Source organism: Thamnophis elegans, chromosome Z (genome assembly GCF_009769535.1).
Source record: "Thamnophis elegans isolate rThaEle1 chromosome Z, rThaEle1.pri, whole genome shotgun sequence".
NCBI classification, from domain to species: Eukaryota; Metazoa; Chordata; class Lepidosauria; order Squamata; family Colubridae; genus Thamnophis; species Thamnophis elegans.
The window spans coordinates 80,196,918-80,215,206 of NC_045558.1; the positions used below are offsets into that span (position 1 = coordinate 80,196,918).

The following is an 18,289-nucleotide window of genomic DNA, read 5'->3' on the forward strand; positions in this document are numbered from 1 at the left end:
ATTATTTGGATCCCTTTCAGTCGGGTTTCAGGCCTGGTTACAGCACGGAAACTGCTTTGGTCACGCTGATCGATGATCTCTGGCGAGCCAGGGATGGGGGTCACTCCTCTATCCTTGTGCTTCTTGACCTCTCAGCGGCCTTCGATACCATCAACCCTGTTATCCTTCTGCGACGTTACGAGAGGTGGGAGTGGGAGGCACCATCCTACGGTGGTTCTCCTTCTACCTCTCGGACAGGTCGCAGCCGGTGTTGGTTGGAGGGGAGATCGACCCCCTCAATTATGAGGTGCCGCAGGGGTTCGGTCCTGTCCCCCCTCCTATTTAACATCTACATGAAGCCACTGGGTGAGATCATATGCCGGCATGGGGATAAATACCACCGATACGCGGACGATACACAATTGTATCTCTCCGCCCCGTGCCAACTCAGCGAAATGGTAGAATTGATGTGCCAGTGCCTGGAGGCTGTCAGGGTCTGGATGGGAGCGAACAAGCTTGCACTCAATCCCGACAAGACCGAGTGGCTATTGATGTTCCCTCCCAAGGATTGTCCAGCTATTCCATCTCTTAGCCTGGGGGGGTGAAACTATACACCCCTGAGAGAGGCTTCGCAATTGGGGGCCTCCTGGATCCGCAGCTGATGTTAGAACATCACTTGTCGGCTGTGACCAGGGGGGCTTTGCCCAGGTTCGCCTGGTGCACCCGTTGCGACCCTATCTGGACCGGGAGGCCCTTCGGATAGTCACTCACGCCCTCGTCACCCCAAGACTGGATTACTGTAACACGCTCTACATGGGGCTGCCCTTGAAGAGTGTCGAAGATTCCAGTTAGTCCAGAATGCAGCCGCACGAGCAATTGTGGGCGTGCCTAGGTACACCCACGTTACACCTGTCCTCCATGAGCTGCACTGGCTTCCTATTGGTCTCCGGACACATTTCAAGGTGCTAGTTGTTACTTTTAAAGCCCTTCATGGTTTAGGACCTGGCTACCTGAGAGACCGCTTCCTGCCATTTTACCTCCCGGAGACCTATAAGATCACACAGGTTAGGCCTCCTCCGGATTCCATCTGCTAGCCAATGTCGGCTGGTGACCCCCCTGGGGGAGGGCCTTCTCTGTAGCTGCTCCAGCCCTATGGAACGACCTCCCTGTGGAGATCCGGACCCCTTACTACTCTCCCGGCCTTCCACAAAGCGATTAAGACCTAGCTCTTCCAGCAGGCCTGGGCTGTGATTTAGCCAGCCCCATTTTATATTATGAATGTTGTGTGATTTTAATGTCTGTACTTTTAATTTTTATATGTTCCCCCTCCCTGCTTTATCTGTAAGCCGCCCTGAGTCTCTCGAGAGTGGGCGGCATACAAGTCCTAATAAACGTCAAACGTACTGGTTCAGACCTGTTCGCCTGAGCCAGTAGCTCTGACTTCAAGCTGAGAGCGAACCAGTTCTCTGTTCTGTGAAAGTGGGCCCACTTGCCTGCCCCTGCATTCTACAAACCTTTATTTCTGCTTCTGAAGCCCAGCTGATCAGGGGCAGCAGATTGAATTGCTGCTCCTCAGCTGTTTTCCTTGCTCTTTTCTTGTTTTCAATGTGGAAGTTCAATTTTCTCTTAACTGTGCGCAAGCGCGCGCTCAGCAAACGGTAGTAAAGTTGTAGTGAATCCACCCGATTCCACAAACCAATTCTTGTCCTAGGTTCAGACATTAATTAATGTCACTACTGTCTTCTTGTGATATCTTTAAATATTGGAAGATTTTATCTCATGCTAGCCTTCTGATCTTCTCAGACGTAATAATGCAAAGCAAGGGTACCACCTATTTTATCTTTATATCATTTCTCACTATTGAACAGCATTTTGTTCAGGCCCAATATTCAATCTATTAAAATCCTTTGAACAGTTATCATAACCTTACCCTAACGCTAACACTTTAAAATGTTTGCTCTTTGTTCATTTTTATTTTACTAAAATGTCTTCATGTGGAAAAAAGAACTGACATGACTTATCAGGCATCATGGGGTTTTGGAAGTTTGAAGCATGTTAAGAGTGCTGTGACAAACTGGTTGTCAGTGTAGTCTGTTATAAAACATTACTTGAATTAAAATGGATGCAAAAGGGGAGGTGAGTGCATGTGTGCATGTGCACGCATGTACATTTCAAGGTTTGCCCTAGTTGTCTTTGCAACAATACATATACATAGACAACATCTTTGCTAAATCAGTCAGCAAAATATTTGTGCATGCATTTGTGCACAAGAACTTGGAAAATCTTTGAAGCAATAGCGCAAGCTTTCTTTGGAGTGTGCCAGTTTCAATGCTTTGGGCAAGGAGATGCTTCATTTAACCAACATGCTTCATGAATTGTCTAATTTGAATGCATGTGCAGCTCAGCAATCCACTTTCAAATTAATCTTTATTCTTCTTTTAGTTTGGATTGATTTCAGGGGTGGGTTTCAAAAATGCTTGCCACCCATGTGACCGGATGGGAATGGCTTGCTAATGCCACCGCCGCCACTAACGCCGCTAACGCCCCCCGCCTTTAGCCGCGTAGTGCACGCGAGCCCACGGCTTTTGCAAGGGAAAGCCTGGAGGACTTCCCTTGCAAAAGCTAGGTTGCCTTCCCCCACTTCATCTGCTACCGCCGCTACCGCTGCCACTGCCGCCACTACCGCCGCCGCCACTACCGCCGCCGCCACTACCGCCGCATCTAACACCACTAACGCTGCCTTCGGCCACGTAGTGCACGCGAGCCTGCGGCTTTTGCAAGAGAAGGCCTGGAGGCCTTCCCTCGCAAAAGCTAGGCCGCCGCCCCCCCCACTTCAGCCGCTAACGCCGCTAACACCGACGCCGCCACTAATGCCGCGAACAGCGCTAACCCCGCTAACGCCGCCGCCACTAATGCCACCGCCGCTACCGCCGCCCCCCACCCAGCTTCGGCCGCGTAGTGCATGCAAGCCCGCAGCTTTCATGAGCTAAGGCCTGGGGGCCTTCCCTCACGAAAGCTGGGCCGCCGCCACCCACCCGAAGCCTCCCAAGTCCCGCTGCTGGGGCTTTGTTGCTTACCTGAGGGGGAAGCAGCAAGCAAAGGCTGAAGGGAATTTTCAAATGGAGGTCAAGTGCGAAAAAAGCTTTGCTTCGCCTCCAGCCCGCTCACTGATTGGCTGGACTCCAGCCAATCAGTGAGCGGCAGGCTGGGCTTAGTGCGAATGGGCGGGGGAGCGAGCTGCGGATGGGCGGGGGAATGAGCAAGTGAGCTGCGACGCGCTGGCAAAAGGGCACTTTGCAGCGACGGGCCAGGACCAGTACCGGCGTTCCCGGAAGTTAATTACTTCCGGGTTCACCGACGAACCGGTTCATGTGAACCGGTGCAAACCAGGAGGAACCCACCCCTGGTTGATTTGTACATTTTCAAACAAAGTGTGTATCCTCACAGGCATTCTTGGAATATAAAAATATTCTTAGAATATAAATTTGCCATTTTTATATTCCAAGAATGCCTGTGAGGGCACACTTGAAACTCAGAAGTCCACTTGGAAATAAAATAATTTTGGAGGCTGCCACACTTTTAAGAGATGTACTGTTGCAAGCATCTAAATTTCCATTTTATTTTTTACTAATTGAAAAATAAATTAGTAATGCAAGGAGCTAAGTGACTGTCAAAGAACATACCAAAAAGCATTTGATTAACAGAAGAAAACAACTAATATATATTATATGCCTTTTAAAAAGTGTCCAAAGTTGCATACAAACATGTGGTAGTTCACAAAAAATCACTTGGCATAGGAACACCTTTGTACATTATTTCAAAATTTCATTCTTCTCTACTTTTAATTTGATTCCCATTATGGCAGGTCAAGAATCAGGATAACAGATTACTGAAGATTCCTTGGACCTTTCTGAGTTTGGTGATTTTCTTGCAGATATTCATTACATAAACTAGATAACATCATCAGTACTAGTAACGAGTAGGGTTTTCTTTATATCTAATGGCTTCCCTGTCAGGGTTTGGACCAAAAAGACCAAACACCTTTCTACCAGCAATCAACATTCAAATGTGTTTAGATTAACATCAAGATTAATATCAAACCAACAAGCAGCAAGCAAAGAATACTCCAATGAAGGAACTATTAAACAAGCTAATAGTAAACAGAATCAAACAGATCAAAGAAACTTCAAGACCACTCCCACCAATGGTGATTGGGCAAGCCTCTGTCAAGAACCTAATTTGTCTAATGAAACATCTGCAAGCAAACAAGCAAGCTCAGAAACCACCAATGACCCTTTATTTCAACCCTGAACTATAAATATTTCCCCTAATTGCTAATAGATTATCATTGATTGCCATTTATAGAATAACAGCATCCACAAATCACATTTTAAAAATTGAAATATTTTTTGCTTCTTTTAAATATTACTATTTTAAAAAATAAGTTGAGACAAGTATGCCAATTTATTTTAATCATTTCCTCCTACCTCTTTGGCTTTTATTGCAGAGGCAAAGAAGTCCTGTCCTAAAGAATGGTCAAGGACATCAGATTTTTTCCATCTATACTTTCTGCATATTGGTTGTGTTGCAATATCATTGTCATAAGATTCAGGATTTAACTTCTTGTTTTTCCCATTTAATATGCCATCATCTTGAAAACCTAAAGATAAAAATGGATAATAAAAATATTCAAATATTTTAACTATTATATTAATCTATATAAGAAATGGGAAATCTCTTTAGAAAGTATTGATGATTATATATCAACTCAAAATCTTCCTAAATTATCAAAAAACTATAAGCAAATTCTGAACAACCCAATAACAATCTTTGGACTAACAGAAGCAATTAAAAGAGACAATAAAGCGCTGGGACCTGATGGTTTATTAAGTGGAATCTATACAATTTCTTAAGATCAAAATCTTTTTCTGATGAAGGACTTAATGAATTCAATTTTACAGGGGAAATCTGCAGTGGATTTATGGAAAGATACCTACATATCTTTAAAATCCAAAAAAGGCAGAACTTAACTTCTGTGAAGAATTACAAGCTAATTTTAATTTTTCATAATGATTATAAATTTTTTACATTTATTTTAGCTGAAAGACTAAACAAAGTTTTACGAGACTACATACATGAAGATCAATGGGGTTTTCTACCCAAAATACAACCTAAAAGATAATATGAGTGTAATGTTGGATATCTGGTAGTCGGCAGAGTTAGCCTGCAATACTGCATTCTAACCACGAAGATTTGGAATTAATTATAAGAATCTTTCCCATGTAAAATGCTTTTGCTTTGAAAAATAATAACATTTTTAAAAATGGGCACTAGATGGAATTAGAACCAACTAAATACTGTGTTACATTTAAAGGATAAGAACATTTAAACTTGATTTTCAATTACAAAATGAAGCAGAATATTTTAACATGGACATATTGTAGGCTTATTTAAAAATAATTGGTTTATCAAATTATAAAATAGAAAAAATAAAGAAAATTATGGGAAAGTAGGAAAGGGAAAAGTATAAGGGAAAGGGAAAAAGAAAACAAAAAGCATTGAAGGATATTTTTGAACAATGGATTCAATAGTTAATTTTAATAGCATCTGCCATTACAGATAAATTAAGTCTAGACAGAGATGAATTAAAAGTGGATTTCTACAAGAAAAACATCGGGGGAAAATACTAAATTGGACATATAAAAATTGGCTAATGTCTTAATAATTAAAATGGATATATAACCAACCAACCAACCAACCAAGGGAATTATTTGGACAGTTATTCTATATTGAATTTATAAAAGGGCCTTAATTTAGATTTTGAAGAATTTTACAAGAAGGAACAACAACAACGAAGTAAGAAAATCAATAATGTTATTCAAAGAAATTAGAATTAGGATATTTAGAAATAAAAGAAAGGAATATAAAGTTGATTTATTGGACCAAAGTTAAAATTGTAAGCCTTAATATATTTATACTAATACTTATTAGGCTAATATTAGAACAGAAATTGTGATGCTACATAGAATTGTATATAGATAAGAAATATAATATTGCAATGTAATCATTCTTGTATATTAAGAGATGATAAATTACTAAATTGTTGATATTATAATGAACTTCTTTATACATTTTTATTTACTATATTTTTTCTTTTTATTTCTGTTTTTCCCTTTCTGAATATTCTACTCTTTCATTCTTCAATTGTTGAGTTTTCATTAATTTTATTGTAATTATATTTAATACAATTATTATTTAAAAAAACCAAAATGAATATTTTCAAAGGAAATGATTAAATGTCAAATATTCAATCAAATACTTATAAAGTGATATACATGGTGGAAGCAATCCTGACTTAAATACTAATTAAATCTGCCTAATAATTTAAGAATTAATATTTTGAGTTGTGTATCATGTAAGATTGAATAAGAATGTTGACTCATTATGCTGCTGTTGAAACAGTTGGACTAAAGTATTAAGGAATTAAAAAGAATTTGTTATTATTATTCTGTCAATAGTCCTTTTTTTTAAAAATTGGCCCGAACTTAGTAGACCTGTATATAGTTATAGTTATCATAGGTTTGAAAAGCTATAGAATATTCAAACAAATTTATCAAGAGGTTGTAATTCCCTGTAAATAATAATCTTGGAGTAATTTTAGTTTAGCCAAAAAAAGGCAGATATAGGATAGCATTCACAATGCAGTTTATATAATTAAATGGAGAATGGAAAATGATATTTTTCACCTATGGATTTTTTATTATCATCTGTCTGACCAACAATTATGCCAACAGAACATGATATTAAAGAAATAATTATTTAATCCATTTTAAAAATCTCACTTAGTGGACTAGACTGGTCTGTCAGGGTCTTTCTTAAGAAAAGGATATATAGAATGATGCCTAATAAGTTAGCCCATCCCAATAGATCTGCTCCAGCAGGTTTCATTGGTGAAGCAGTTTCACCTAGTGGGTATCTGGAAGTGCATTCTTTATCACGAAGTCTGTTTTGAGATAGCTTCCTAATATGTAGACAGTTCCGTCCCTGTTGGACTTTCCAAAAGTTGCAAAATTTGACTCTTCCCACAAATTCTGGGCTGGGATGAGTCCTAGTGAAGATGTAGTTTGATATCTGTAATGCAACTTTTGGATTGCATAGTTTAGTTTTTATTTCTGTTCATCACTTCAAAGTTCCATGAATACATGGGTGTTTATAGGAGGGAAAGGAGGGAGGGAGGAGAGAGGGGGGGGGAGGGAGAGAGATGGGGGCATAGTTTCAACTAATTCTCAGTATAGAAGCTCATTTAAACCAACAAAAGTTTTTCAGTAGAAAGATTATTGTTATGCAAAAAGAGCATAGACTGACAGGGTTGGAAGGGACCTTGAAAGTCTTCTAAAACCAGTCCTCTGCTCAAGCTGGTGATCCAATACCAATCTAGGTAATTGACTGTCCAGTCTCTTCTTGAAAACTTGTATGGAGAATCAATAAAAATATCCTAGGGGATGCTTTTTTGAGAACTGGGACTACAACAGAGATGCCCTACTTAGCCAGAGATGAGATCCATAAGCTGATATTGCTTAATTGATAGTTGAAGTATGACATCAATGTATTGCTGCCAAATCTCCCTCCCGGGCTCAAAAACAGCTTGAAATCGAAAGTGTCCCTCCAGATTGCAAAATGTGGATTGCTTCTGCCAAAAACATGATTTGAATAGGAGGTTTTAACACAGCATGATATAAGTCATGGCCATTCAAAAAGTAGTTGTGAAAAAATGCTTGAGAGGGATAGCTTAAAAAGTCTTATATTAGTTTCATAATTTCACAGTTTAATCATGGTACTGCAGATATTAATTCTTTCAAATTTAAAAGCTGAGTATTTGACTGACAACTCATCTTTTCCCTCCTTTCTGTCCACCATGTCTTAGGAAGCATCTAGCAACAAAAATAAGAAGAATTAAAAATGGGGCGCTAAGTAGAGCTGTGATTGATGCACTAGATTCTGGAAATTATTTTTCCAAGCTTAGAATTCAACTTGCCATAATTAGAGTGTATAATATAATGAAGCATACAAAGACAGTCTTGTAGACTAAACTTCTTTTCATATGAGAGGTAGAGAAAAATCAGTTAATTAAAAAAATGAACAACTGTTCAGTTTCTCTAAACATTCCCCGGGTCTATGAAAAGAAGGCATTCACACACTCCATTGCTCAGATGGTATTTAACTGTTAGTCATATTAACTATCAAATGGAGCTTTTGTAAAAAAGAAATCACATCACATTAATATAGTATTTAAAACAACTCACCCTGCTGGGATGAGTTTTTGGTAATGACCTCAGTTTTCACATGGATCCTAGAGCCCCTCCCAAGCCTTTCTTCATCTCTTTGAGGACGGACAAAGCCATCCAGCTGATCGGAATCTCTGTGACAACACCAATGCGGTTAGGAATAGGCTCAAATGTTGGGGTCCAAGTCCAAGATTAGTCTGTTTAGCTGTTCAATTGACTGATCAATATCCAAAGTTGGTGAAGATGGCAAAACTCCAGCACTGCTACTTGTATTCTGTTTCAATTCATTATTATTTACACTTTTTTCAGAGAGTAATCTTAATTTATAAACCTCTGGTTCAAATTTTTCAACCACATTACTAGAAGATGGTATACTCCCAAGCCTCCTCTGGACCTCACTCCTACTGCTGGAACTTTGGAGAAATGTATTTGGAACTCTGGCTTGATTTTCCAGGTTTCCCACATTTGCAACTATGTTATGAATACCAAATCCAATTTCATTCTCTGGAGAACTGATATACTGATTAGCAATTGCCATTTGCTGTTGGCGCACCCATGTCTGAGTTGAATAGCTACTGACGCTATAGGATGGATGGGTGGAAACTGGAGGATTCTTTGTCAGCTGTTGACAACTTTTTGTATTAGTCCTTCCAAAGGGCCTTTCATACACAGAGTCAACATTAATTCCCAGATCTGCAGTCAGAATGTTATGATGTTCTTCTCCAATATTACTTCCAAAGCCATCTGACAGGAGGGAATTCTGACAACTCTTATGGCAGCTCAAATTCCCAAGCTGGTTAGCCTGCTGACCTTCAGAGGAAGACAATGTTCCAATACTATCCACACTGTGAAGATCATAAGTGGGCATCTCATCATCTAGAATATCTGTCTCTCTTTCCTTGGGTTTGTCATCTCCATTAACATGAACTTGGGCTGGCACTGTATGCTGAGTCCCACTATATTGCTTTGGGCATCAGTCATATCCATGAACAGATGATTGAGTTGTCTAGACCAAATCCACTAAGCAAGTGATCAAGTTCTTCCTTCTCCCGGAGACTCAAGATTGGTTTTTACTACTGGAGGTTGTTCCTCAGTTTTTTCTGTCCTTACAGAAGCTGTAGAATGGTCCTGAATCACTACTCACAGATAGGGTATGATCACTATGATCAGAGTTATTACTTGCAACACCTTTGATTCTGCTTGGAATGCTGGCATCAGAGGAGCTTTTTTTCCCTCACTTTAGCATAAAGGCTGCCATCAATGGGACCATGGGAGTGCAGCACTGCAAAGGAAAAATGAGAATCAAAACATAATACTATCTGAAGAAAATATATTACAATAAAATGGGGTGGTGGGAGAGAGATTTATATAGTAATAGCAACAGGGCATGTGATTGTTAATTCTGTCAACCTACTACTACAATTGCTATAATTTATTTGCATTAATGCTTCCATTTTTGAGCAGAACACAATTTCCATCTTTGACTAGTCCAACAAATAGATGCATAAAAAAAGCCAAACATTTATTGGCTCCATAATCATACAATTGTTAGTAATGCAGAGTAAATAATATCAGAGAATCATCAAGTCCAATTTCATTCAAAAGCTTTTGTGTGAAATGGAGTTGCAGAACCTGGAGGAAGAGTTGAATGAGGGACTAACCCAGAAGTTCTCCTAGTAGCCACAAGCAAAATAACTCCAATCTCCCATTGACCTTATCTAATCCCAAGCAGATGCTAACCATTAGTTGACAAGATTTTTCTCCATAGCATGGACTAGCAATAAATCAGTTTAACTGACCTTCACCTGTGGATCTGATATTTCATACTTGGTAACATGATTCCATTTTTTTCTCCCAGTTCTGTTAATTTATTTTTTACCCATAAGCTAATTTAAATTAGATCAAACAGGAGTTAAAAAAGGAATAATGCAAAACTTTGGAGCATTTAACAACACCACCAGCCTAACAATCACAGCAGAAAATACAATCTATGATATTTAGGGAACGGGTAGTCCTCAACTTATATCCTTTCATTTAGGCGACTTTTCAAAATTATCTCACTGAAAAAAGTGAGTTCTCACCATTTTTCATACTTACAACTTGTTGCAGGATCCCTATGGTCATGTAATTAAAATTTGGACACTTAGCAACTGCTCATAGTTATTATGGTTGCAATATCCAAGTTCCATATGATCACCTTTTGTGATCTTCTGACAAGCAAAGCAGCGGTGGGATTCCACTACCTCCCAAAGGTAAGGTAAAGGTTCCCCCCACACCTATGTGCTAATTGTTCCCGACTCTAGGGGGTGTGGCTCATCTCTGTTTCAAAGCAGAAGAGTCAGTGCTGTCCAAAGAATCTCTGTGGTCATGTGGCCAGCATGACTAAATGCCAAAGGTGCACGGTATGCTGTTACCTTCGCACCAAGGTGGTCTCTATTTTTCTACTGCATTATTACATGCTTTCAAACAGCTAGGTTGGCAGAAACTGGGACACATAATGGGAGCTCACTCCATTACATGGCACTAGGGATTTGAACCACTGAACCACAACCTTTCTGATCAACAAGCTCAGCGTCTTAGCCACTAAGCCACCACGTTCCTGATTACCTTCCCTACCAATTCGCAAATGTGAGTGTTCGTGTGCCACCTTCTGTGCATGCACTCTGCCTTGTGCACATATGCAGAAGGTCATCATTAAGTCAGGGTGGGGGGCAGAGCCCCCACAGCTACTGTACGGTTCACTTGAACAGGAGAGAACCAGCTGAATGCCACCTCTGAAGCAAAGTCAATAGGAAGCCAGATCACTCTACAACTGTTTTACTAAACTTAACAACTTTGGTAAGAAAGGTTGTAAAATGCGGCAAAATAATCAACTATCTTGCCTTAGCAACAGAAATTTGGGTTTAATTGTAATTGTAAGTCACCTTACAATTTATTTGTAAGGTATTTTATTTCTGCAGAACTATTGCTCTTTTTTCTGAATTACCAATATGGATATAACTTCTGAAATGACAGACAGTAACAGAGATAAGACTTGATCACGCCATGTCAATATTTCAAAATTCTTCTTAAACTAAGCCTTTCAAAGAATATCAATGTGATTCATATACAGTTAAAGAATATTAGCTTATCTCCCCTGTAATTGACAATAGACACAATGATGGAATTTTTTATTGGAAACAATCAGAGAAGTATAACTCTCCCAATGCAATGTATACATCATTCTCAATGTATCAGAAGGAACCATATTATTGATGATAAAATTATGGGCTTGTCAGATAGTGCTGAATTTCAAAAAGAATAGTTAAGATATAAATTAGTCCTATTGTACCTAAATAAGATAATTAACAGGGGAAAGAACTAATGGCCTACAATAGCCTAATAACTTTGCATATAAATATGAAAATCTTAGAATTCAGCCCTATATATTTAATCCACCTACGTAGGAACCAATTCCAGTCCTCCCTACTTAACAGGCGTAAGCAGCTATGCTTCCTTATATCTCTTACTTATGTTACATATTTAGATCATGCCTGTCTATGGGTCCAAGTGGATTTTTGCGGGAAGGGCGGAGGCTAACAATGAAGTATTCTAACCAAAATTATTGCCTTCTTAATGAAATTCACAAACATCATTGACATATAAGGACTAATTTCATATTCATCCTCCAAATATATTGACACACTATTCCAACCCTCAGGAATCAGTCACAACAAATCAAATCTATTTCATTAAATCAAATCTATTTCTATTAACCACACCAAAGGAAGCAAATGCCTATTTGTGTCATAACATTTTCTAAAAAAATATTTCTCAAGTTTAACATGGCTACCAAGTATATGTTCCAAATATGTTCATAGAATGATTTAGATATCATGTGCAAACAATGACTTATTTGAGAGGGCTATTCCAAGTCTTTCCTCTATTTTATATGCAGCACTCATTTAGAATCTGTGAAGATCTTCCTGGAATTTAGGGTTTGCATCAGGTTAACGTCAACTTTTAGTGACCAAGAAACTATGATGAATTAGGGTGTATATAAGAGTGTGCGAATGTACACTATTCAATCTTATTTTCCAGTGCACCATAAAACTTTCCCCTACCCATATAACACTTCCCCTCTGCATTTTGAAAGTATCATGCCTTGGGAATCAGACTCAGCTGCACACAGACTGCTTCAGGCATTTACTTTCCCCCTCCCACTTCCATTCCTCTGAGGTCTCTGTACCCGCTCATGAGTTTCTGGCTTCATGGGTATGATTCTTTTCTGCAAACCAGTTTTTTACAACCATGGCATGTTAATTGGCTAAGACCTCATTTCTCCATTGATATGGTATCAAATTTTTAGCTTGGACAGCTTGACCTGGAGTTTGTCTTTGTTCAGTTAAATTCTTATCTGCAAGAATTTGCTGTTTTGCCTTTTTCTTTGCTAACTGCAGCAGCCTTATTCTCAGAAAAAGTCTTTCCTTTAATGCTGCCTGTGCCTTAAGAAGGGTGTCTGGCTCCTGAAGGTGTGCTAAGAAAATCAGGATGCAAAAGGAAGGAAGGTATAGTAAGCTGCCCATAGTCTTATATTAGTGAGATGGATGGCACAGAAAGAAAGAGAGAGAGAGAGAGGAGAGAGAGAGAGAGAGAGAGAGAGAAGAGAGAGAGAGAGGAGAGAGAGAGAGAGAGAGAGAAAGAAAGAAAGAAAGAAAGAAAGAAAGAAAGACAGACAGACAGACAGACAGACAGACAGACAGACAGACAGACAGACAGTCAGTCAGTCAGTCAGTCAGTCAGATATTTTTTAAGAGAAAACCTGTTCCTACGAGCTGGAGGAGCCTGAGCAAATTTTTTGAAAAGTATATTGCACTGGCAAAACAAATGAATGAATAACCATCTTACCTTAGTTGAATCCAACATAGCAGATTTTATTGCTGATTTGCTCATGGCTTCAAGTGTGAGCTTCAATTTTACAATCTAATGACATACAATCTGATGATATTATTCAAACATGTTATTTTTGTTCCTGATCAAAGAATGGAAATTTTGCCTTCTGAATTTGTTTACTACAGTAAACATCGTTTTTCATGCATATATTACACTGCTTAAAACAGAGCAGTCAAACATTTTCCATTATAGCAAAAATAAACTATCAACAATGTGATAATATTTTCTTTCAAAGAAACATTGTATTTTAGTTTAATTTCATGCCATTTAAGTTGGATAGTTGGAGAAAAGAACAATTAACTGTTTTCCTGGTGGCATGATGAGAGGAATGTGTGATCCATATAGCAGCAAACATGGACCTCAGAAAAGAATGAGAACACAGAAATATTTTGAGAACTTACCTTGAGGGTCAAAAAGAAACCAAACCCTTTTTAAAAACAAGCCAAAAGAGGACAAAAAGAAGGGCAGAGTGGAAGAATGAAATTCTACAACACAGGACAAGCAATAACACAATAAAAACCGTAGAGAACATACCTTACTACTTTACTTTAAAAAGATTTTTTAAAAAAACAGTACTTTTGCAAAAAAATATTTTTTCAGGTACTTCATGGGTGGGTTACTCCGGGTTCGCACCAGTATGCCATAAGGGATTCATCAAATTTACCATACGTACAATTCGTACAAATTTACCCCTTCGTCTGGTGGGCCAGTACCGGAACACTCCTCCTGCCTGCCCCCCTCGCTTGCTCCCCCGCCCACCTGGTCACCGTTCGCTCACTCACTTGTCCCGCCATCCACACCATGCTTGCCCTGCCCATCCACTTTCTTTGCCCGCCCAGTCGAAGCTCCAAGGCTGCAGGTGGCCAAGGAGGTGGGTGGGTGGGTGGGAATGCTGCCTGTCTGCCTGCCCCCTCCAGAAGAAACTGGGAGGGCCCTGGGATGGTCAGCAGCCCACGCGCCACTGTCATGTGACCACTCTGGGAGTGCAGCACTTGCCCAGATGTGGCTGCATCTGTAGAGTGTTCTGAGGTCAGTGAATTGGTGGGGAGGTTGTGCAGAACTGGAGGCAACAGGGAGGTGGAACGCAGCAGCTGCTGGGTGGTTGCTCCTTTGTGGGGGTGGGAAATCCATGCAGAGGGAGGAAAATGCATGCATTCCTCACCCCTCCATTGGAAATAAGATGGCTGTCAGAGAGAGAGGGCAGCCCACAGGCGTGCACTGCCCTCTTCTCTCTGACAGCCGCCTGGTTAAAGCCATCTTCCTGGGGTCTCCGCAGAACATCCCAAGACCGATGCCACCACATCTTCCCTCTTTGGGGACAGGTCCTCTTCAGAAGGACCAGGCTCCACTGGCAATGTTCCCTCTAATTTTTTTCAGTGTGGCGGAAAAGTATAGTGTTTGAGCAGCACATTTTTATGCCTAAGCACCTGATTTTTTTCACAGATGTCACCAAGACAATGACAAAATCAGTGTTATATCAAATCAAACTAATAAAATTTTAAAACTAATAAAATTGAAAACAAATAAATTTAGAAATATTTGTTCAAAGCAAACTCACTACAATTATTTTTTCAAATTCATTTGGATTAAATAAAAAAGAGCTTTGAAATGAATATAAATGGCACTTAATACTGGTAATATTAAAATAGTAAATGATATACTTCATTTTAATGAATTTCACGTGATATACTTCATTTTAATGCAATTGCTATTTAAATGAGTAAAATGATTAAAATCCCCATGCATAAAGTCTCATTCACATCTAACAGTTTTCTTCCATCATTAATTTATAAACTCAAGGATTTATTGCCTGTCTGTTCAACAATGCTTGCTGATTGTTTAAAAAAAATGTGGCAATTTGTTCCTCTCTATACAGGTGGTTTCAGTAACCTACTACTACTGAACTCTGGGAGACAATTCTGCATATAATCCCAATGAGCTATCAAATATCACGTGATGTCACTTGACCAGCTGGAGACTCAAAGATAGCTGAGATTGCAGCCAGGAGAGGTAGAACAAGGAAGGCTTTCTTTGAAAGAGAGAATGAGCAGACCCTGCTTCCTGCATTTGGATTCTGTGGCACCGCGCTCTAGGTGGGAGTTTAGGATTGCTGCCGCACTGCCCTGATTTGCCAATGCGAACCTCAGGTGGGTAGCCTCGAGAGAAACGGCGGCAGTGAGCCTCCTGCCATCGCTTTCTACCTCGTTGCGGAGCAACTGTGGAGCAACCCACACTCGACTTAGTTGGCTCGTTCCTGGTTTGTGACCAGCTCCCACCCCATGGGGCTTTTATGTGTTAATTGAGGCATGGATGCTGGAGAGGAAGGGAAGCTGGCTGCTTTCACACAATATGTTTATCTCAGAGGCTGAATTAATCATGTGGGTTAGAAAGACACAGAACTTTCTTTCAGCGAGTTTTGGACAATCCCTCCCCCCACCCAATGAGGCAAATTTAGCCCTCTTAAACTTGTGCGAAGGCAGCTGTGGGCAATGTTCCCTCTAAATAGTTGCTACAGGAAGCCTGAGCCACCTCAAGTCCTCAACCCAGTCACTTTGCTACCCTGCTGCACTTCAAGACTCCTATTAAGCTGGAGGGGTTTTCAATTGCGATTGTGTGGCCGCTTTGCAGACTGTAGTCCATGTCTGGCAAATGACACTGCGCGGCAGTTGGAAACTGCTGCACAGTGTTACTTTCCACATGCGTGGCCACGCAGCCATGCAGCTTAGAGAGAACATTGTCCACTGGTCCAGAGCCCATCTGCAGAAGGAGGGGTCCCCTCACGTTCTTCATCTTCCTGGATGGGCTCCAGACTCATCGCCAGCAGCACAGAGCCTCGCCGAGTCTCCACGCCGTGGAAAACATAGGTGTGCATGCACAGCCTGTACAATTAAAGCCTCAGAGACTCGTAACGGTGGGAACTGTTCTCACTCGCCTGAGCTTCTGCAGAAGCTTCCTCCAAAGCCCTCCAAGGGAGGAAGGGCCAGTTGGGAGAGGGGCTTTGGTCCTGCTCCGGGCTGTAATTATGCGGAGCATGCACGGACCTATGTTTTCCACAGCGTGGAGCTGCAGCCGGAAGATGAGGAATGTGAGAGTGACCAGCGAGACCTCGTCCTTCTGAAGAGGACCTGTCCCTGGAAAAACGCCGCTGCCAGGTACTTTTAACCATATATTTTGGTCCTATGACTGCAGAATGCAAACGATAAATGCAAGCCACTTGTTGAGTGTTTCCAATGTGATTGGAACACTCAACAAGGTGATATCACAGTATGTTTGTGTGTGTGTGTGAGAGAGAGAGAGACAGACAAAGAGAGAGACAGACAGAGAGAGAGACAGACAGACAGACAGACAGAGACAGAGACAGAGAGAGAGAGGGAGGGAGGGAGAGAGAGAGACAGAGAGACAGAGAGACAGAGACAGAGAGAGAGAGGGAGGGAGGAAGAGGTAGAGACAGACAGACAAGAGAGAACAGAGAGAGAGAGAGAGGATACAGAATGAGTGATTGAGTGAGTGAGTGACTGAGTGAGTGAGTAAGAGAGAGACAGACACACACACACACACACACACACATACACACACAGAGTGACAGAGAGAGAGGAAGGGAGGGGAGAGAGACAGAGAGACACACAGAGAGATAGAGAGGTAGAGAGACCGAGACAGAAAGAGAGAGAGACACATACAGAGAGAGTGAGTGAGAAACAGATACACACAAAGTGACAGATGGAGGGAGGGAGGAGAGAGACAGACAGACAGACAGACAGATATACACAGACAGACACACAGAGAGAATGACAGAGACAGACAGAGAGGGAGGGAGGGAGGGAGGGAGGGAGGGAGAGACAAAGAGCCACAGAGACAGACAGACAGACAAACAGAGACAGAAAGAGAAAGAGAGAAAGAGAAAGAAAGGAAGAAAAGAAAGAAAAAGAAAGTGGGAGAGAGGGATGAAAGAAAGAAGAAAGAAAGAAAGAAAGAAGAAGAAAGAAAGAAAGAAAGAAAGAAAGAAAGAAAGAAAAAGAAAAAGAACTTATGACCACAATTGAGCCCAAAATTTTGGTTGCTAAGAAAGAGCATCATTAAATGAGTTTCACCACATTTTCCAAGTTGACCACGCCCACCCGGTCACATGACCGCCACTCCCACAAAACAGGCCACACCTACAGAATAGGTTCTAAAAAAATTGAAATCCACCACTGGGTACTTTGGACAATTTTGACTTTATTCTTGTTCAGAGAGGCAAAGGCTTTGAATATGGCTTATCTCATTTTACATAATATTGTGAGGCAGGTTAAATGGAATGTCTTTAAATGAATCCATGCCAGAATTTTTTTTAGCACATACAAAACCAAAATAAGGAATCATGAATAGCTGTTTTGTCAAGTCCTTGCTTGCCTTAGTGAAGTAATCATGTTCACAGATCCCCTTCTGTGCAGTAAGCAAACACATACCAGACCTCATGCTCCTGGCAGCAACACTGGCAAACACATAATACAAGTACTAGAAATCTGAACATGCAACACAATGTCTAAGCAGTATACACTGTCCTTGCAAGCAAGCGAAGATGGCTCACCAAATTTGCCACTTCCATTATGAAATAAACAACAATTCAATTTGTTTTCTTAGTAAAACAGAGCGCAGGACAGATATTTTGAATTCATCCTAAAGTGGTTTATGAAAGCTAGAAGGTTAATATACTCCATTCTAATGTCCAAGGGGCTTTTGCAGATCTTTGCATAAATACAACCAGGCATTTGCTCCTATTCTTTCTGAAACCGTTCAACTTAATACATACAACCCATGTTATTTAACAATCCAATAGACCTTAAAATAATTAGAATAGGAATAGTCCTGTGGCATATTTAATAATACTGCATCACTGCTATCATGTATTATTGTACAATGCCATATACTATCAAATGACATATATGTAAAACCACAGGGATATATACTGAATAATCCATCTTTTGGGTTATCCACAGAAAATCTGGCATTCGTGCAAATGGGTTCAATCTCAATATTATCTTTCTTTCTCCCAATGTCCTCACTTTCACTGGAACCATATCCCTTTTCTTTTCTGATTCTTCCTCTTCTGCTTT

General features: G+C 40.4%; 1 protein-coding gene across 3 annotated transcripts in view; it reads right to left on the minus strand.

The window, feature by feature from the left end:
- TNS3 (tensin 3) overlaps positions 1-18,289 on the minus strand; it is a 162,936-nt gene that overhangs the window by 63,854 nt on the left and 80,793 nt on the right. For 2 of the 3 annotated variants that reach the window (XM_032238255.1, XM_032238254.1), the window contains exons 2-3: positions 8,283-9,546; positions 4,467-4,639 (exon numbers count right to left, since the gene is read on the minus strand). Coding sequence is in view for 1 of the 3 variants with exons in the window: in XM_032238256.1 (XP_032094147.1) it covers positions 9,479-9,546 (68 nt within the window). In the remaining 2 variants the exon portion in view is untranslated. Of the gene's footprint in view, positions 1-4,466; positions 4,640-8,282; positions 9,547-18,289 lie in introns of those variants that run through there. The other variant, XM_032238256.1, reaches the window with a different exon arrangement.